The 21,018-nt window shown below is 39.9% G+C and overlaps 1 protein-coding gene across 6 annotated transcripts in view; it reads left to right on the forward strand.

The window, feature by feature from the left end:
• cacna2d2a (calcium channel, voltage-dependent, alpha 2/delta subunit 2a) overlaps positions 1-21,018 on the forward strand; it is a 138,900-nt gene that overhangs the window by 109,831 nt on the left and 8,051 nt on the right. For 4 of the 6 annotated variants that reach the window (XM_072381975.1, XM_072381976.1, XM_072381979.1 and 1 more), the window contains 21 exons: positions 128-178; positions 707-806; positions 2,226-2,387; positions 3,509-3,619; positions 4,375-4,453; positions 8,311-8,360; positions 12,497-12,586; positions 13,070-13,138; positions 13,669-13,743; positions 13,826-13,900; positions 14,038-14,109; positions 14,253-14,324; positions 14,508-14,569; positions 15,686-15,762; positions 16,853-16,867; positions 18,722-18,782; positions 19,488-19,585; positions 20,108-20,198; positions 20,307-20,369; positions 20,530-20,633; positions 20,751-20,849. In XM_072381975.1, the coding sequence (XP_072238076.1) occupies positions 128-178; positions 707-806; positions 2,226-2,387; positions 3,509-3,619; positions 4,375-4,453; positions 8,311-8,360; positions 12,497-12,586; positions 13,070-13,138; positions 13,669-13,743; positions 13,826-13,900; positions 14,038-14,109; positions 14,253-14,324; positions 14,508-14,569; positions 15,686-15,762; positions 16,853-16,867; positions 18,722-18,782; positions 19,488-19,585; positions 20,108-20,198; positions 20,307-20,369; positions 20,530-20,633; positions 20,751-20,849 (1,676 nt within the window). The remainder of the gene's footprint in view (positions 1-127; positions 179-706; positions 807-2,225; positions 2,388-3,508; positions 3,620-4,374; positions 4,454-8,310; positions 8,361-12,496; positions 12,587-13,069; positions 13,139-13,668; positions 13,744-13,825; positions 13,901-14,037; positions 14,110-14,252; positions 14,325-14,507; positions 14,570-15,685; positions 15,763-16,852; positions 16,868-18,721; positions 18,783-19,487; positions 19,586-20,107; positions 20,199-20,306; positions 20,370-20,529; positions 20,634-20,750; positions 20,850-21,018) is intronic. The other 2 variants (XM_072381977.1, XM_072381978.1) reach the window with 1 other exon arrangement.

The raw sequence follows: 21,018 nt of genomic DNA on the forward strand, positions 1-21,018 counted from the left end.
TGGGCTCAGCCATGGTTGCTCCATATTATTATGGCTCAGCTCATCCTGACTTTGGCGTCTTTCTTTAGTGCAGTTTTCCCAGATTATGTGAGCAAATTAAAGCCTATTCTTTGCCTCTTTTTTGTAGGTATATTCAAGGTGCATCGTCTCCAAAGGACATGGTCATCATTGTAGACGTGTAAGTATCTCACTCCATTTTCAGTCCCCTCCTGTTTAGACTAGACCTCTCCTTCAAAGGACACTAGTGCCACCTGTTGGTCTAAGAAAAGGCTAAAGTTGTAACAATAGGATAGATGCTCATTTTCCGGACTTCAAGTTTTGCACCCTGGTTTATTTAAGTCCTTAATGTGTAGAGCCATGTTGAATTAGATCAGCGGTCTTCATACTTGTTGGCTGGGGGGGACGCGGAGGCACTGCAGAGGGTTAGGGACTGGCATTTGGATGACATGGGGATAATATGGAAATAAATTACGTGCATACTGAACATTGCATATTTCTCCACTGCAATGTTGACTGCCATTTTACCCAAAAAAGGCCTCAATCTTTTTTTACTGGCTAATGGCACTTTTATTACCATCAAATTTGATGGCGAATGAAGTAGTTAAGCTGGTGCATTATTGCTTCAAATGTGGACAGAAGCAGAAAAACTGAATAACAACATTAATGAAACTCTCTCTTCACACTTCTCTTTGCTTCTTTTCTGTAGGAGTGGAAGTGTCAGCGGACTCACTCTGAAGCTCATGAAAACCTCCGTAATTGAGATGCTTGACACTCTTTCAGATGATGACTATGTGAATGTGGCCAGGGTAAGTGGAAGCTTGCAGATCGTGATTTGTGATTAATGATATCAATTGCTCCTGAAAGCAATATTAATATAGATATTTGTTGTTTTCATTAAGCAGCTGGTAATCAAGCAGGGAGTCCGTAAGCGGCACAGTGGGCTCCTTCCACTCCCAGTTGTTTGCTTGTAGTGAAAACAATGCACCTCCCACATTACAGTGTATTTGCTCTTCCTGCATCACTGTTGTCCATGTGTCTTTCACTCTGCTGATCGCCAAGTATTACGCTGAGACTAATTTACAGGGGAATATTAATATTTTTCTATTTTGCCGGACAGATAACACTCGCTGCCGCTTACACACACCACACACACAAACGTGTCCACTTGCTTCGTGCGGCGGCTTTGTTTGTAGACTCTCTTCAGTAATCCTTCATAATCCATTGCTTTTAGCCACTGTATGCCCTTAAATCCCAGCTCTTAGCGCAAGAAATGAGCATGGTAATCTGGGTAGGAACACATCTGATTGTCACCACAATGTAGCTTACAGAAACCTGCCGTGAGTTATTTGCTAACATAAACACATTAACAACAAAAAAATGATCAGAACTGTCAATAAACCCCATCATCTGTGTCTACCTGCTTCAGTACTTTGTATTTCTTCATGACAAACCATGGCCTCACATCTAATGACGGTATAATTAGTTACGATATATACTACAGCTATTCATCCGATAGATGAAAGATATCACCCACTTGATATTTTCTTAATCTTGTTTCACAGCTTCTGTATTTCCTAACATATGAGAAAGCAACACTTTGATAATGTGGAATTTGAATACTTTAGAGTGTTTGATTTATTTGTAGTTTCAAATATGAGACAACACCACCTCACATGGGAAATGTCAGCTCTTCTCATACTTAACGTTTTACATCTGACTGTCCTGGAAATGTCAGTGGATTCTCAAGCTGACCTTCAAGTGGAAACCACATTTGAAACATGCCGTTTCAGACATTGTTGCTAATGTCGTGAAAGTGCTTAGACACTGCTCACAAGAGGAGATATGTATGCTACACACACACAAACATGCGCTGTGTATGCACATGGACACGTGCATACACAATTTTAGACTAATTTGGTGGATGAGATGAAACAGATTATATTACCTTGGCTGGGTTTCCGTTCAGTGTATTGCTCTGGCGTTTCAGGTGCACCTGTTCTTTGTGGGGAAAGTTGTAATTACCGGTGTTTACTGCCAACCGGAGAGTAGCAGGGCAGCTTGCATCTGCACACACCCACGTCTGAATCCTGCCTCCACCAACTACACACACTTATCACATAAGAAAAACAGAGACACTCAGTTGGACAGTTTTAATTTGGCAAATTTGGGGGTATTTTTTTACATGGTATATTCACTGATGTGTGTCCTCTTATGTCCTCTTTCAGTTCAATGAAAAGGCCGATGCCGTTGTTCCATGCTTCAGGACTTTGGTCCAAGCCAACGTTCGTAACAAGAAGATCTTCAAGGAAGCTGTCATGCATATGCAAGCTAAAGGAACAACGGATTACAAATCTGGCTTCACGTTTGCCTTTGAGCAGCTTCTCAATGTAAGAGACAACAAGCTTCTCGGGGAAAAAAACATCCTAGAGTGCATTGTTTTTTTTTCTGGGGCCAGTATTGATGTCTAATTCAATTAATCTTACTGAATTTACTGTGATAACACAAGGGGAGGTTTTCAGGTTTGCATAAGACATTTTTTCTTTAGAGGGGTGTCATTTTTTATGGTTAGTCTGATTAGAACTGCTGTTGTGATGAAGTGATGTTAGCGTTTGCAGCAGCCAGCTCCAGAGGTGAGGTCTGTCAGCAGCAACATACACATGCTCCCGAAACAGGTGCTGCCTCAGCTCCGTATGCTGCTGCGCATTTTAGGAGACTGCCACCCTAATGGGCTCTGATGGGATGATTGATGAGCGTAGCTCAGAGGAGATCAGCCACAGACGCTTTATATTCCTCTGGTGGGCTTGGAGGCATAGAGCCAAGTATCCTCCCTTTTGTTTGGCAGAATGAGAAATTAAAAAAAGCCTCTATATTCGCTGTCTGCAGCAGACACACATAAATGATTGGTGGCAGAAGCACAATAAAAATTTGTAGTTAATGTTTTTTTTTTATCTTTATTAGAATCTTATCAGTTTGGCATGCTGCTGGCCTGCATATCAAAATCAACTGCCGTGCAGTGAAGGAGGGGAAGCAGCCAAATCTAATACTAGTTAATATTTTATACTTGAGGTTTAATCCTAAATGTATGCAAATATGATGAAGCTGATGTGCCTGCCAACCAAGAAATCTATAAAGGAATGATGAAGTTCTAAAAATGAAAGATAAGATGGGATTACATGGCTCTGTTGCAACAACATGAAGGAAAGAAGATAAAAAAAATAATAGTATCTGAATGTGTACACAAAGAGGAACAGATTTCAGTAAGAGTCCCAGCCTCCTCAACAACGTTAAAGTGTTGTAGCATTTCTTAAATGCTTAAATAGTTTCTATAAAAAATAAACGAGTAATGGTAGGAAGGGATCAGGGTCATGATGTGTAAACAGACTGAAGTTCTGCTTCTTTAACACTTGAAATTGTGCTCCAGCATCATTGTCTCTTATTTTTGCATTTTCTGTAACCCGAGTCTGCACCTTCTTTCTATCTTTGTTGTTCTCCTTCTCGTTTGCCACAGGAGAGCAGTGCCCCAAGGGCCAACTGCAATAAGATGATAATGATGTTTACAGATGGAGGGGAGGATCGTGCACAGGACATCTTTGAAAAGTACAACTGGCCAAACAAAACAGTGAGTGTGTCTCCATAATACTGTTATCTGTTCATTGATTCTGCCAGCCAAGAAATCATGCATGTAGGAGTCCCTTTTTCCTTCCAGTTTCCTCTGTTTTCTGTTGACATTGTCTCATTATAGCACAGGCAGTTGTGCTCGACAGACTGCCAGACATGCCAAGCAGTCCAATCTGTGCACACTGTGTCCTTTCCAAGCTTTCTTCACTTCCACTTTTGTGTGGCTTTTTTTTATTTTTTGATTAATCTCGTTGGTCTTTCTTCAACTATTTTCCCGTCTCTGTTTCTGTTTTTCTTTCCGCTGCTTTCTCTTTTGTTGTTTAGCTTCCTGTGTTACCAGCTCTGACCCGCTGACTAATTAGCCTTTTTATCATCAGAGTCTATGATGATACAGCCAGTAATCCACTAGTTTGTTTATTTGTTCATTATTTGTTGTCACTTTTACACTTACAATCCTCCACTTACCAGCTCTTCTAATATTGATTCTGATAAGCACTACTATCCAGCTGATGGTGGAATAATCTGCAGTTTAACAGCTCTGTCACTGCTGTCTTGCACTTGGAGATAGTTGTATGAGCCTAAACAAAATCGTTTATCATGATAAGTATGTGAAGTTGAAAATATAGCCATCCAGAAGGAATGTCATTTTTTGCTGAAGTAATGGTGGCAGAGGAAGTTTGGTTTTTGGAAGTTTTGATTTCTCTTTTTTTCTTTCATTTGATTAATCTCTTGTCTTTTCTCTTTGTCCTCAATCAGGTGCGAGTTTTCACCTTTTCTGTTGGCCAGCATAATTATGATGTCACCCCTTTGCAGTGGATAGCGTGTGCTAATAAAGGTAAGGAGACCTTTTTAGGATTTATGTTTTAAGATGAAATGTTTTTAAAAAAATGAAAGGGAAGCAACTATGATGATGGGGTTTGCATTGTGTGATCTCTGTCCCATGTTCACAAATCAGTTTACTTCAATAAAAAACTGTGAATGTTCCAAATGTTGTCAATAGACACATTTTCATCAAACATCTGCATACTCCTAAAAAATATAGTGCATCATTAAATTAATAGTAACAATGCTTACATTATCAAACACTACTTGGAAATTGGGAAATGCGATCTCTCAAATCTCCACAAAAGAATGATGAATGAGTATCAGAAATAATAAATATGCATTTGTTGAAAACTCCCAGTCAATAGACAGCACAAGTCGTCTCATTTGGTTGAAAGTCATAGAGCTGAAAGACAGAGTCTGACAATGTTTAGCACCATAAAGTTGACATTGGCAAGAGACTTAAGGGCTTTATACACCAAGCTGACAGTTAGCTGTCAGTAAACAGCTGTCTCCTTCATCTTTTTGAAGTGTAAGGCACCGTTGGCTCTGTCAAACCTCACTGACGCCTTTTTTGGCATATCAAAAAATGTTGAATCAGCATTGGGCCTGTCAGTGAGAGAGAGAACTCTGATTGTCTGGTTGTCCACTGATTAACTCTGCGTTACAGAATGTTACGTGATCTTTTATTTTTCAAGGATTTTTTTAGTAATAGTTTATATGTTCAAAACCATCCATTTTCTATACCCACTTAATCCAATTCAGGTTGCTGCTTATTCTTCAGCCTTGATACAAAATTGATGAATAAATCCATCAATTATCCTTTTCGAGATCATCCTGCCTAATGCTGACTCAGCATCAGCAGCACCAAAGCTGTCCCTGTGAAAGGGCTCACGTTCACAAGTAACATGACTGTGGCTATAAAGGTCAGACTGAACATGTGACTTCCTATGAGGCAACTCTACATGCCATGGAATCAACAACATAACCTTCAAGTTTAAGAAAAAAAGCCTTTGATCAAATTAAACCAAACCAAAAAAGATGTTGGGACGATGACATTTATAGATGGTATCATGAATGGATAATTAGATAGTGAAAGAAATATTTCTCACTGTCTTGATTTAGAAGGAATTCTCCAAAAAAGCAGTGATAACAAACGCACTTCAACAATCACACAAGTTTCTGAAGAAGAAAAACAACAAACTGGGATTTGGCCAAGTAATCCCTGACTTGAATCCAACAGAACGCCTGTGGACTATTTCAAAGTGGAAGGTAGAGCGAGGAAAGGCCTCCAGCAGAGAACAGCTGAAAAGAATCATCCATGACGAATATCAGAACATCCCTTTATAAACCGCTATTATCTATACCAATGAGGATGAAATGTGTCATCAAAAATAAAGGCGAACATTAATATAATATGAAAATAAAAGTATAGAATCTCTCTAAAGGAAGGTGTACTCACTTATTTTCTATTTGTTTATTGTATTGTTCAGCTAGCCCAAACTTTCTTTTTTTTTAATTAAACAGTCTAATTTCTATAAGCTTTGGCTGAAAATAAGTATAATTAACTTTTTTGAAGCATTTTACCATTTTTTTTATATTGTCCATGGTCGTTCCTGTTCTGTTGTGTTTGGTGTCTTATTACTTATAAACTAGCCTTTTATATTATGGCATTTGTGGCTTCCAGAAGTTCAAAGGCAAACCTTGCTGCAGTGATCTACAGGTGCTAGAGCTAAACAGAATACACATCCCAATACTAGCACAGAGGTGGTGTTCCATCAGAGGTGAAGATAGGAAGCTTTCAGTCAGAAAAAAAAACCAAAACAAAACCCTGCTGTCACTCTGGTGTTGACTTACTTCGAGTATTGTAGATTAATGTTAATGATAACCGTCATACTTCATGTGGTGCTGAAATCAGTTTATTAGTTTGATGCAGTCACAGCACTGAAAAATAAGCTAACAGAGAGGCAGTTCTGCCTCTGACTAACAGTGTGACGGGCTAGATGACTCAGCTCATCTTCCCGTTTGCTATTTAATCTGCACGGATCTCATCTTGACTTAGCTCATTTGTACACAACCCCACTGTTGTTGCTGTGTTCACTTTTTGCACCATTTTCTATTTAATCCATACCCAACCTCTCATCCTGACTTTTATGAGTCGATTTAATATTGTTCCTCTGTGTTTATCAGAATCCGCTCCTGTATGAGGACTTTAGCTGTCTGCTGATTAGCTTATTGCCAGTGGAGCCAAGTGCTTCAGAAGTATCTCCCCAGAAGTTGTTATTAATTAGCAGGAGAAGTCTGGTAGCAGCATGATTACCATGCCATCTCCCTGACAGGCAGGGGAAAGTCCAGGATTATGCCTCTGTGCCAACATGCTCTCTGCTGTTCACAAATGTAGTGATTACCATGGTACTAAAGTCTATGCCAGCATTACACAATAGTGTTGACACACCAGCCTCAATGGAGCTGTCCTCTCATATCTTCACAACTTACTACTCTTTGGTATCTCACTCCAGCAGAGCTCGCTCCCTGACACTTCCAGGCCTCAACCCTTCACCCGCCACATGCAGACATCTCAAGGGAGCAAACACCCACATGTATAGTTGTAAACACCACTGTACCATTTGGAGATGCTTGCTGGTGTCTCACTTGAGCTTCAGAATAAAACTTGTCTGTAACTGAGGACTATGAGATCATTTGTCTGAGCTCCCAAACAGTATAACAAAATACAAAACACAAAACAAAGTAGCAGGTGAAATGGAGGATAAAAGCAGCAGTTGTGATTTGCCATGATGGACATCCTAATGCTTCCACAAAAGAGTTGGTTTTAATCTGACGCTGGAATGAAATATCTAAAAAATATCACAATGCCGTCAACAAGAAAAGTGATATCGGGTTCCCCTATTAATTAGCTGAACAGGCTTTCTGGAGTCTGAATGGAAAGTGCATTGGTCGACTTTAAAGTGAAACGCACAGTAATGGGTTTTTTCTCATTATAAAGATTCTACATTTAGTTAGTAATATGTAACTTGCTATTTGTTATGTTACTATTTATCATAGATCATATTTTACACTCTGTTTGAACCAAATAAATACCCTGGAATTTTATTGATATTTAAAAGAAAAGAAAGTTTCAAATTTCTGTTCATAATCTGCATCCGTCCTACTTTTTAGTTACTGCCTACATTGTCCTCTCTTAACCTTTTGTGGTGCTTTGCTAAGAAATCACAAATGCCACTTCATAGGCACTAAAGCCCTGAGACAAACCACTGCTCTGTGAATTATAGACTCAGTGTGCAAAGATGTGTGAGGATGTACACACGAGTGTTCAAGTGTCTGCATGCTCTCGTGTGCTAATAAATGAGACAGTGATGGGAAATTTCGACACCAACCACTGTGAAAAAATGCATAATGTATCAAAATAATGAAAGTTGCCTCCGCTTTTTAACATTCTGGGGATGCTGCCTCCATTTCGTAGCTCTTTGTATAAACACTCATGGCTTTATTAACTTGTGAAGCGGCTTGGTTATTGACCCAGTCGGTCATTCTCCTCCATTCCTAATCAGCAGCAGCACTGCCTGGGGCTCAGAATTCTCAATGAGCCTCCGCATTTACATCCTGCAGCACAACCACAAGTGTAGGGGGGGGTCAGTGGCCACAAGCGCTGCCATGTCTGCGTGGCCCTGCATCATCGGATGGCGTTGATGCTATTGCACGTACCTAATAGTAACATGAAGAGATAAGACTTCAGCCTACAGATGTATCACTAATGTACACACTGTTAAATTATTGTAAATAAAATAAGAATGTGTTACAGACATGGTTTCTGTTGGAATAGAATATTGATTGTCTCTTCTTAATCTTCAGGTTACTACTTTGAAATTCCATCGATTGGAGCTATCAGAATCAACACCCAGGTAAGATACAATGTATGGAGTGTGCAAAAGCTAATGATTACACTTTTACGAATCCACAGAAATTGGTGACTTTAGATATTCCTTCATAGTTTTTTGCTGCAGGAACCGTCTCAAAAGCACTACACAGAACAGTCTAACTACATCTATTGTTTCATCTGGCACTGGTGAAAAAAGAAAGAAGAAAACAGCCTTTTTGTATTTCATGAGACCAAACACACTGGTACACTGTGTGAAAAGCCAAATGTTCAGCGCTGTGAATGCCCGCAAACCTTTGTAATTTCCGACAGTTAACGATTGTTTGCAGCCTATCAAAACCACGTTTGTCTGTGCCATTAATTTGTCTGAAGTACTGATTGCCGGAGGTGTGTGAACGACTTTAATTAGCATCTTAATGGCAGTGAAACACCTCGATAGGACCTCACTTCAGCACTGGATGAAATCACCTAGAAAAATTCCATTATTATCTATCTGTCACTGTCTGTCAATCTGTGTCATTATAATAATGGCTTGGGTAAGCATCAGTGATAATATTGAAAATAACAATTATTTAAATTATGAAACTGTAAATAGCATCCCTCAAATACAATGCTTTGCAAAAGGGAAACATATCAGATTGTGACTTACTCCATAGATGGACTAAGCAGATTTTGTGTAAAATAGGTGGACTGCATAACACCAAAGATGTTATTGCCACCATTTCTTCACTTCAGCCCATAAAGACAGACATTTTTATGGAAAGCCACTACAAGTTTGGAGCTCACAGGCAACATACACCTGATACCCAACATCATATCTCCATGCTGAGCAGATAGCTTCAGGATGTGTAGTGTACACATCCTTTGTGAATTTAAGCAAGACAGTGAAAATGGTGGCTGTCATGAAACTCTACACAGTGGTTGAGATCTAAGGGGTAGAGAGAAAGTAAGCACAATGAGCTTGAAACATTCCAACATTAATATATCTGATATATATTTGCAAATGGGACATCTAATCATTGATAATTTAGTCATTTTTTTAACATAATGGTATTTCTGTGGCTACTGTTGAAGGCAAGCACATAGCTTGTCAACTGACTAAAAGGCCTTTCTTTTTAAATTAACAACTATTTAATACTCTGATCAAAAAGTAGACTCCTTTTTGAACACTAGTTTAAAAAATATATCAACCAACAGTCCATAGGTTGCTGTGAATATAGATGTTTTTTGTTTTTTATTATTCTGATTTAAAAATACTTGAATTCTAGTCTTAAAAAGTTGTAAAACCGTTTCATGTCTTTTTTTTGTTTTACTTTTCTTTTTTATCATTAATTATTAGCATTCCATGAATTACCATTGCTGTGGGCATTGCATACAAGGCACATCCTTGTTGTGTACTTCAACAATACTTCTAATTACACCAGTTGAGCCGCATTGTAACTCTGCTGATCCTGCTTTTCTGTTATGGAGCTACAGATTGTAAAATTGCTTGAGATAAAAACTCTTCAGATGCTGGTGGTTTTCTGTGCTGCCTACAAATTAATGTTAACAGTTGTTGACATGGACTTACATGACAGTTTACAGTGTTGTTTACTGACAAAAAGCCTATTTTTCATGCAGTGTTACAGTGTGAAACTAATCCCAGAATGCATTCATAATGTCCTCGTAAAGAAGTGTTTGGGGGATTGCTTGTTTGGTGGAAATGGTGGGCATTCATGCAAGGACTTGTCTGTAAAATTGCAAATATTTTTTGATTTTACAACCATTAAATTAAAGTACCTTTCAAAGGTATATTCTATGTAGATTTTGGAAACGTTATAACACTGGCAGCAGAAGTGGAAGCGGCATTGACTTGTCCAATGACAGGCCTGTACAAAGAATCAACACCCAATGACTCAGATTTAGACCCAATCCCAGTCCCCCTATCATTTGGCTCAACCACAGGCCTCGGTTGTCCATTTTTTAGGTAAAGATTGTTACTTCTACCACTTCCAAATTCCCTCTGAAGTCTGAAGGCTCCTTATCCAGTGGAGGGCAGTCTAAAACCAGTGTTAGGAACAAAAGCTGCATTTGGAGTTGAACTTCATGATAACAGGACAGAAGACAGCACAGCTGGAATGACTTTAGATTGAAAGTGACAGACATTTACATGGGCTGGATCTGGAAGCCAAGAAATGTAAAGGTTTCCATGTGTTTTCTCTTTCACACACATGCATTTCTGTCTGTTGCATGTGCCCACACAAACACAACTTCATCGTCCTCACATACTCAGCCCCCTTCGCCCCACTGCCACATTCGCTTGAGGCACAACAAGCTTTGAGAGGCCCTTGGGATAACCTCATTCCAGCAGCAGAAATTGACTCAGTTGTTCAGTGGAGGGGGAGCTACAGCACACTCCTCGTCCGCCTCCTTTCTTCTCCCCTCTCCTCTGCCAACAACCCCCCCCCACCCCCTCACAGCCCCGGTGAGCGATCAAGCCCCAGAATAGACTGTCAGCTGTTCCATTAACTCTGGCATATTTATATTCTGAGAACTGCCACTTACTCTAATAGGTTTTCTGAAGGTGGGTGACTAAACCGCTTTGTATTGGCCCAGAAGACACATTGAGGCCTTATGTTATTTAACCGTATTCTACCCTTCAATATCACACACTCATCACATAGTCTGGCTTTGATAAGAAGGCAACATTCAAATAACAGATGGACTGCAGATGGCAAAAATGTGAGAAGTACCGTCTTGAGTTCCATTTGTATAGGACTCCAGGAATAGTTTTGAAAATATGTTGTAGTTCGGTAAAGTTTTGTTTTTTATTGATTTATTAAGTCAATTAAGTCAACTGTATCAGTGGAGCAACAATAACTGTCCAGGCTTTAGTTTTGATGTTGCTCTTCAGAGAGACCACACCGTGGAATTTACCCTCAGCCATCATGGTTGCTATGATACTCACGGAGGCGAAAGCATTTAATCAACACACACCGATGCTGCTGAAGTCTATATGGCTCTGCTTCCTTTGTACCACATGTCTCTGGTTGCTGACTCGTTATGCCTCCTAGATTGTTCTAGCTAGGCGGAAAATTTCCCCCTATATCCCATGAAAAGGTCTGGCTGTCACCGTCCTGATGGAATATCTCCCTGTGGCGCATTAAACTGGACTTTTATTGAGCTAATAATAGAATAGGTTACGCTTGTCAGCACCTAACTGTTAAGATGATAGAAAACACAACGGTCTCGTGATACAAAAAAGCTGGGTTCCTGTGCAGGGCACCCCTTTATGTATCAAGAGTAGGTGGTGGCGACGGTTGGATATTTTTAATATTTTCATTTTCTAAAATTATGGAATTGTGTCCTTACTTCAGAGCTGCAAATGTTTGTAAAATTAATCTTTAACCTCCATAAAACATGTACATTTTTGTGCTGACCCCTTTTTTCCCCCATTTATGCTGTCTTGATACTTAAAAATAGTCCTTTGACTTTTTGACTTAGAACTTTGTAAAAGATTAATTGAAGTATACAAATAATATAATATATTAATATTAATATTAATGATATCTTTCAGTATTAAAACATTGTTATTGTCCTCACATACATTACATTTCTTACTCTCCTGAGGTCACTCATGTAGTAATTTTACCAATTACATACCATATCCAAAATTACCTGGATAAATAGATTGTCTACAGCAAAAGACATCTGAGCTGTTTGGTAAGGTGGTTCCTGAAAACAGAAGAATATAGCAAATATGATGTATAACTAGTAGACTTAACCCCTCACCTCTATTCACAATCACTGTGGGACACTGACAGTGCCAGCATTGGCAGTGGAGCCTCTGGGAAATGGTGTGTTTGCACATTGTGCCATTGACACCCTTAATGTGTTTTTAATAGCCCCTTCATGATGATGAAAAACGGCCCTGAGTGGCTCAGGACTGGAAGCTTTATAGCTCGGCAGGACCAGGATGCTGTAGCTGGTGGCCCGCTGGTTTATGTGGTGATAGAGACGAGGCCGGTCAGGGACTTGTAGTTTTATGACAGATGAATGTTGGAAAGCTTTTCGAGCTCTCTGCCTTTAATGCCACTGCATAACAAGCGCTATAAATGTCTCTTAGATTATGTGTGTTTACTGTGTGTGGCCATAGCACTACATGTAATTTTGCTTTTGCAGGAGTACCTGGATGTCCTGGGCCGTCCTATGGTGCTAGCTGGGCCGAAAGCCAAGCAGGCGCAGTGGACAAACGTCTACCAGGATGCACTGGTGAGTGGGAATTTGAAAGCATATCACTACATTTCTTGTATTAGTTTATATTTCTTCTGTGACCAAACCTGCTTTGGTCTTTATTGTTTACATGTTCTGCTATTTAATGTCAATAAATCATGCGACTTTTGTTGATTTTTTTTTTTTAATTCTTGAACCTTTGAATTTGACCAAATCTAAGTTTCTCCCTGATAGCAATTTGTTATATTTGCTATGTTAAGTAGAAATAAAAAGTTTTGACTTTTCATTTAAAAGGAACCTTTAAGCATGTCCAAACTTTTGACTGATATTATAATGATATATTTTTCTGAAAGACCGGCATGTTTTTGCCCTAATTAGAATCAATGTTGAATATAAAAAATGTTTTCAAGCCAGAGTTGCTGATTATTTTGTTACAACTGTGATTGTACGGTGCATCTAAAAAAATCCTTAAAATCTACAAAACATTTCTGATTATGGATATTTCTGATGTCATTTTTTTAGGGTTTGGGCCTCGTCATCTCTGGGACGATGCCAGTCTTCAACCTCACTGCAGATAGTGGAAGCTCTCGGGTAAAAGCTGTGTAGCACAAAATAAAAAACAGCAGATGAAAATAGCAAACATACATTCAACTACACAGCAAGCAATATGACTTACATATAAATAGTGGGTAAGGCTGTAAAGTCATCTATTCATAGATGTTTCAGCTTATATCTTGAGTCTCTTTTCTATTATTCACCATCATCAATCATTTGTAATCGCATCTCTCAGCTGCAGCTCTCTGAGGCAACACCTCCACCCTGAGGTGACAACAGACATCACAACAAGTCATCTTTAGAATCCACTAACATCCGCAGAGCAGAGATACGTTCAGGCTTCTGTGTCATTGAGCAAAGTATTTGCTCTGAGCTTATAAATGCACACTTTAAGCCAGCACACTTAAAGCCATGATGCTAACATGCTCTGTTTGAGATAGATTCAGGTTGCACACAGAGTGATGAGTCAGAGATGGCACAGGGATCTTCTGTGCATGCTCACAGCACAGCTTCCATTGATTTTCAGAGGCTGTGGATGATCTAACTACTTTGTCTGCTTCATACAGAATCAGCTCATCCTGGGAGTTATGGGCGTAGACGTTGCAATCAACGAAATAAAAAAGAAGACGCCAACATACAGAGTGAGCATTTTGGACACTCACATGTCACTTTTCTCATGAACAATTACTGAATGAGTTCCTCAATCACTCTGTTTCTATACAGCTTGGAGCTAATGGCTACACCTTTGCCATCGACCCAAATGGTTACGTACTGCTGCATCCTAACCTACGGCCCAGGGTAGGCCCAACTCTGCGCTCCTTCCTGCATCTAATTAGTTTCCTGCTTCTGATTCTGAAGCTTAATGTGGACCATATTCCTGTGGACTGATGTTTGCCCTTCTCCACCATCTTCCCCTGTATCCTCTTTCTTTTCAGATCATTAACTTCAGGGAGCCTGTCACTCTGGACTTCCTGGATGCAGAACTGGAGGACAGCAACAAGGAGGAGGTGAAAGCACTTTCCCTGAAACATTGCCGCTAGCTTGTACATTTCATATATGTAACCGTTCATCTTTTTATTTTTCATATGTTTCCCATTTCTGTGTGTCAGCGTGCCCTCTCACATCACTACCTCTCTCACTTGCTTTCCAGATCCGTCGACAGATGATTGATGGCAAATCGGGGCAAAGAAAAATCAAGACACTCATTAAGTCAGTTGATGAGGCAAGTCATCAGTTTGTGAGATACAATCATAATCCAAAGTTGCATCTTCCTGAATGGTGTTGTAATGAATCAGAATTTCTCAGTATGTTTACTATCTTTCATTTACCTCTAATTACGTAAAGCGTGATGTGCTGAACATGTGACAGTGTCATTTATTACAGTCTTTTTGTGCTCGCCCCACAGCGGTACATTGATGAAGCCATGCGGACATACACATGGACTCCTGTGGATGGTACAGATTATAGGTAGGTTTAAAACCAAACATGCCTCACCTGACATTCAAACCAAAGATTGCACAGCTAGAACCTGTGAGTGAAATTTTACTTTGATTCTCTTGATTTCGTCCATTTTGAACCAAATGATTTGTGGATTACAGCTGTAACCTATGAAGAAGCAGTGCTTTGTGGCCTTTAGCAACCATATATCACAGTGGATATATGGATATAAGTGGACCAAATGTATCAATCCTGCTGATTTACCTAAAGTAAAGAGCTGTTTTTCCCTCCATAAAATTTCCAGCACCAATTAAATAGAAAAGCTTATTAATCCCAATACATGTTTTATCTTCGACACTTACAGTTTGATTTCTAGCCATCCATCAAGAGCCTGATTTGTAATTTCTATTACACCTGCTGGCATAATAAAAATTGGTCCTGATTGGCTAATCCATGTGAGACTTTCTCTTTACAGTTGGGTTCATATTCAAATGATAGTTAATTTGAGAAGCTGAATGTGTTACCGTTGTTATCTGCAACAGTCAAAGTAAAGTTACTCAAGTAAGATTGGAAAAGTACAGTCTTTGAAATCTGCTTAAGAACAAAAGTAAAAATTAAACCTAAAAGGATAATTCAGCCATTGGCATATAATGACATGATTTTTCAGCATCATATCAGGTTTATATCATGGCACCTTTCAGGCAATTTCTAAATGAGCTTTGAACTGGATGCAGCATACAATGTATATCCCTTTCAGACTGGGAGGGATGTTTGCATGCTTCCACCTTTCAAGTTAAATGCGAGTGAAGAGTGCTTTTCTTGATGTCATTATTTTCAATAATGACCTATAATGTATTTTTTTGCTCTCAAAGCTGCCCTGGCTCCGTGTTCATGTTTGTGCTTGCAAGTCTCTGCTGTTTTCTTGTCTGAATAACCTACTGCCTTGAGTTTAAAAAAAAAGTCTCCCGCAATGAGATGAATGAGACCCCATTTCCTTTAGCATAATACTTAGATATAATAATTTATTAACTGTTTAGGATACTTTAAATCTGGTTTTAAGTAAGTTCCTGCTTTTATGGGTATGAGCCATGGCAGTTACAATATGTTTGGATACAATGTTCCTGATTTTCTGCCTTGTCACCTCAGTCTAGGGTTGGTATTGCCCACATATAGTGAGAACCACATCAAGGCCAACCTGAGTGACCAGATCCTTCAGGTGCAGTGTAAGTACTGGGAGTACCCAGCACCATCCACTCTCTGTCCCTCCTTCTCTGTCTTTCTCCCTCTCTTTTCTTCTCGCTAGCCCTAATATGACCTTACGATCCAATTTAGTCCTTTGTCGCGGGTCTACAACATCATCATAGGGAGTGTCCAAGCGAAGTCGCCTCCCCCCTGTCCCTCTGCTCCCCTTTCCCTCTTCTGTACGCTCTCTGATAGGCAGGATCATACGGGTCCCCCGACTCCTCCTCTGCCCCTGTTCCCTCTTGTCTTCATGCTGTGCTGTAAAATGGTGATGTTTTTTCTTCACACTGGCTGAAGAAAAAAATAACTGAACTGACAGAAAGGTGAAAGCTGTGGTTTTACTGTGTTACTCAGGTGAAAATAATGGTGACCTTTGTGCTATTATTTTTTTTGCCAAATGCTCTCGCCTCTTCTCCACCAAGTAATGATTCTGAAGCGTCTGTGTTCAAAGTATTGGATGTTCTGAAAAAGTGTGAAAACATGCATGCTTTTCACTCCTTATGATGAGTTTTATGATTTGGGGAATTTTCCTTCTGTTATGTGTGTGGTTTTAATTTTTTCTGTTAGACTCTGTGAGATGTTTATCAGCTTTGGAATCATTCAATTGATAAACTCCCACATGGCCGGGAATACTGGCTTGTCAACTGTGGGAGTTTGGGTTTTTGTGGGTCTGAATGGGGACATATGTTGTCTCTTTCATTCTTTCTTTATCCAGACCCAGGTCTCCCCTTCTTTTCCTAGTGCTTTTGATTTATTTTTCTTTTTTTTTGTTCTGCCATGATTATTTCACACAATTACTGGTTTTGTCTTCACTGTTTTTCATTTCTGGGATTACCCTGTTTTCCTTTTTTACGTTGTTTTTCTGTTTCCTGGTTTGCTCTTGCAAATAAGATGTTTGCTCTTCATTTCTTTTCTCTCCTGTCTTGTTTGACTTTAATTGGTTTCTTTCTTTCAAGAAAACAATATTTTTATTCAAACAGTAATTGAATAAAATATTGTCTGTGATCCCCCCTTCCCACCCAATCCCCTGTTTCTTTTCTTGCTCACTCCTTCTCTGACGGATCCACACAGTGTCATACACCAAGGGCAAGTATACTCCATATTGGTCCACGTACCCTACCTCTACCTCCTCCCTACCGCTTCCTCCTCCTTCCCTCACCTCTCGTCCTAAACCTCCTCCTGCTGCCCCCTTCCTTCCCTCACCTGTCCCAGCCTGCTTGCCTCTGTTCCTGTCCCGCTTTTTCCTGCCCCAGTCCCTCTTCTCCCCCTCTTTTCTTCTTCCTCTTCACCCTCTTGCTGCAGCTCAGATCCCACATCCTCTCACAATGGCTCCTCCAGTCCCCAACTTCACCCTCCCTCCCACATAGCCGCTGCTCTAGAGACAAACAAAAAAGAAACAAATGTGTACTGCACCCATGGACGACAGATATTTACGTTTTCTGTTAAAACTTGTCTTTTGTTCCCCCCACATCAGTCCCCTTTTCTTCTGTAGAAAGCTTCAAATGAGTTGTGTCCTTTCTCTTTCTCTCTGTGTTCTTCTTATCCCTCACCATCATTTCTCTCTTTTCCTTGTTCTTTCACTCTTGTCTCTCTGTTTCTGTCTTTTTCTTACAGTGTCACTAGTTCATAAATGTTTGAACCACTTCTTAGACTAGGGCTCAGGTATTGACAGATATTTAGTGAAGTTTTTTTATTTTCCAAATATACCTCTTTCTAGTGTTCTGGCTTCATGAGCGCCCTGAGCTCTACACACAGTAAACGAATATTAGATGTTTTCTGCAACATTTTCATAATATTGAAATGTTTACACATAGACACACAAATCATTTCTGTGTGAGATCTAATTATATCGACATGTATATTCTGTTATAGGGCTTTCTTGTGGTTATAATGAATTAATGTAACTACTGTATAGGTTTACCATTCGCCATGTAACAAACACTTTTAACAGTTGTGGTTTGTTAGCTGCTGTAATATCTCATCTAGAGCAGGAAGCATTGCAGCGTGCAGACTCACCCTACAGGGCTGAGCTGTGTCCTGCCCTTCCAGGTCCTCCCATGTTGTCAGGTGTCACCGTGCCACTCAGCACAGCACCCGACTCCTATGTCGTCCCTCTGTACTCCCTGTCTCCATCAGCTTGTTTCCCCTCCCTCCTCACCCCTCAGACTGCCAAGGGTACGGCTCAACACTTCCTCAATAAACCTGACCCCGGATGTGCATGACATTGTGGGCGGAAAACTACCTGGGCACACTCTATTTTAGCTGTCGAAATGAATGTTTAATTCCACCTCCGGACACAGTTGCAGGTCCTGATTTAATGAGAAAATAACATGTTGAATTCTCGGTAAACTCATCTGTGGAAGCTTAATGATGGTTGATACTGTGTGTTCTGTTTTATTTATGATACATCAACTGAAGTTGCCCTTCAACATGCCCTTCACAATGCAATGCATTTCCTCCGATTATGTGTCTCTCTGAGTCCTCTCCCATGCCAGTCTGAGGGGTGACCACTTCCATCAGGACCTTCACCCACCCCCCCCTGCAATAGTTGGCCATGTTGATGCCTGCCTGATCTAAAAGCACTCACTGTGGGCAAACTGTCTGAGAACTTGCTTCCTGACAAACCGGCTAGTCAGTTCTCAGACATCCAAAAAGTGTCAGAATGAAACCAAAAGTAATCAGAAATTTTTTATTGACAAAGTAACAAAAAGTCAAACAAAAGGCGTGAGTGCTTGTGAACTAAAGCAGTCGTACATTTAGAGTCAGGTTCAGCTTTAGGCACCATATTGGCTAACGCTAGTGTTCCCATGATACCTCAGTGTTGCTATGGTAAAGTCCCTTCTGCGTCCCTGCACCTCTGAAGAACAGCTGCTGTTTACCCACAGCTCCCCACTGCTCTGCCCACTGCTCTTCCTAGATAATCTCCCCTTTCTATTGCAGATTTTGAATCACTGCTGCCAAACAGTTTTGAATCTGAAGGACATGTATTCATTGCTCCCAGGTAGCCATGTGTGTCGATGCTTGCTGTGGTTGATAGTCATCAGTTTTGTGTTCTGTCTTCACATCGTTTGATGCACAGTATATCTTTTCATCAATGCAACTTTTGTAATTTCATGTCTGTCACCTGCTTATAATAACTTTTATGTGAAATTGCACAATTTGTACAAAAACAAATTAAAAAATTCGTTTTGTTCTAAGTTTGTCACTTACAGTGACATTTTTTTAAAATTGGATTGTTATAAGAAAAAGTTCATCAAGACATTTATTGTTTATTCATTAATTTGCTAATGATCTTCTCTTAGTTACTCCGGTTACATAAAAGTGCAGAAGACACTTCAGACTTTTGCATGCTGCTAATGTGGTGCTGCATGCTTGTATTGCAAAAACACTAGAAGGCTGAAGTCTACTGCATGGGCCATTTTGTTCTAAAACTATTGTGGTCTCCAGCCACAGCTTTAGTTCTGAAACACTTTTCTTGTCAAGCCTGTGCTCTCCTCTGCAGTGCAATCTACTTGCAGTATTGGAAATATAAGCTTTATGGTATGCATGCTTGCATGCTGCTCACGTCAGCATCAAATAAAGTGTGTACGGGTTCATTCGTCTCACTCCATGTTGTGTGTCCTTCAATAAAAGACAAGTGATGCAGAGTGTAAGTATTTATTTTTAACCTCATTCTCTAAGTTTTCATGCTTTGCCTGTTCTTTAGGGAGTATTGCAATGATCTTGAACTGTCCAACAACAACACTGAGTTCCTGCTCAACTTCATCGCTCTCATGGAGAAGGTTACACCTGACTCCAAACAATGTGAGTTTCATTTCACATTACATTTGATTTCAAAACAATCCATGAAGGATGAACAAGTCTGGGGATTATTCACTCGACAAATCTCACTAAAATCAGTGCATTGCAGTGTTTAAAATGTGTATTAATCCATAGATGAAAGCAGTCCCTAGCAAAAGTAATCTTGATTCTTTGATTAATATTTAGTAAATATATTCATTGCACTCTATACATGGACTGTTTTAGAACAATATTGTATTTAGATGGAATGAATGAAAGATTTCCAACACAGACTCTTTACTTGAGTTGTTAACTTTAAGAAAAATATAGAAGGATTTGAGCTTTATCCTTTGAAAGAAATTATCTAAAAACATGATTGATTATTACTATTATCTCCCTGTTGATGTTGATTCAGTAGCAAGAGCTATACAGGTGCATCTTAACAGTAGAACCAATGCAGCATCAGTAAAGTTTAAGAGTGCTGTGGAGACATTGAACTTGCAGATTTTAAACTGTGCAAGTCTCTTATCTCTTTTATGCTGTTAGGTGACAATTTGCTGCTTCACAACCTGATTCTGGACACTGGCATCATCCGACAGCTGGTTGAGAAAGTGTGGAAGAATAAAGATTTGAATACGTGAGTTTCACCAACCTGTGGCAAGAAAAGTGTATTGTCCAGTTCCAGCTGTGGATAAGAGTTCTATTTTTAGGCCCTTTTCTGTCCTTTGTACATCCTGATGTTTAGATACGGTTTCCTGGCCGTGTTTGCTGCGACTGACGGAGGTATAACGAGAGTCTTCCCGAACAAGTGAGTACATTCTTCATCAGGGCTGTTTGTATGGACTGAAGCTATGTTGTTCTTCTTTTTGTTCTCTTTTAAGTTGGTAAGTTGTGACGTTTCATAAGCTCGGCGAGAAGCTTGTGCATCAGAACTTTACAGCCCCACTGTCTCTGGTCTTAAATCTTAGGGCTGCAGAAACCTGGGAGGAAGACCCTGAGCCTTTTAATGCCAGCTATTACCGCCGCAGCCTCGACAACAAGGGCTACATCTTCAGAGCACCTTATCGAACAGGTGAAGGATGTTCTTAGTCTTATATCGTAATAACTTGCGCAGAGCCTTGAAATGGCATAGGCTTTTTGTTTCTAACACCTCTCCTGCCTTGTTTCTATATTTGTTTTGGTCTTGCAGTCAAGGACGAGCTGCTGAATCCAGAAAACGACACCATAGGCATTCTGGTCAGCACGGCTTTGGAGATTACGTTAGGAGGGAAGACCCTCAAACCTGCAGGTGAGCTGGCCTCTGAAGCTGGAAACAAGATCGTTGTAGTGATAGATGTTAAAGGAATTGTTTCAAGATGAAGATGTCATTTCCTCTCTTGGTGGACAAGTCTGAGCTTAGCATCTATTTATTGTGCATCATTTTGCATCTCTCATTTTATTTTGTGTGTTTTCAATCT

This window comes from Leuresthes tenuis, unplaced genomic scaffold (assembly GCF_036924035.1).
Source record: "Leuresthes tenuis unplaced genomic scaffold, fLeuTen1.0.hap1 SCAF_3, whole genome shotgun sequence".
Lineage (NCBI taxonomy): Eukaryota > Metazoa > Chordata > Actinopteri > Atheriniformes > Atherinopsidae > Leuresthes > Leuresthes tenuis.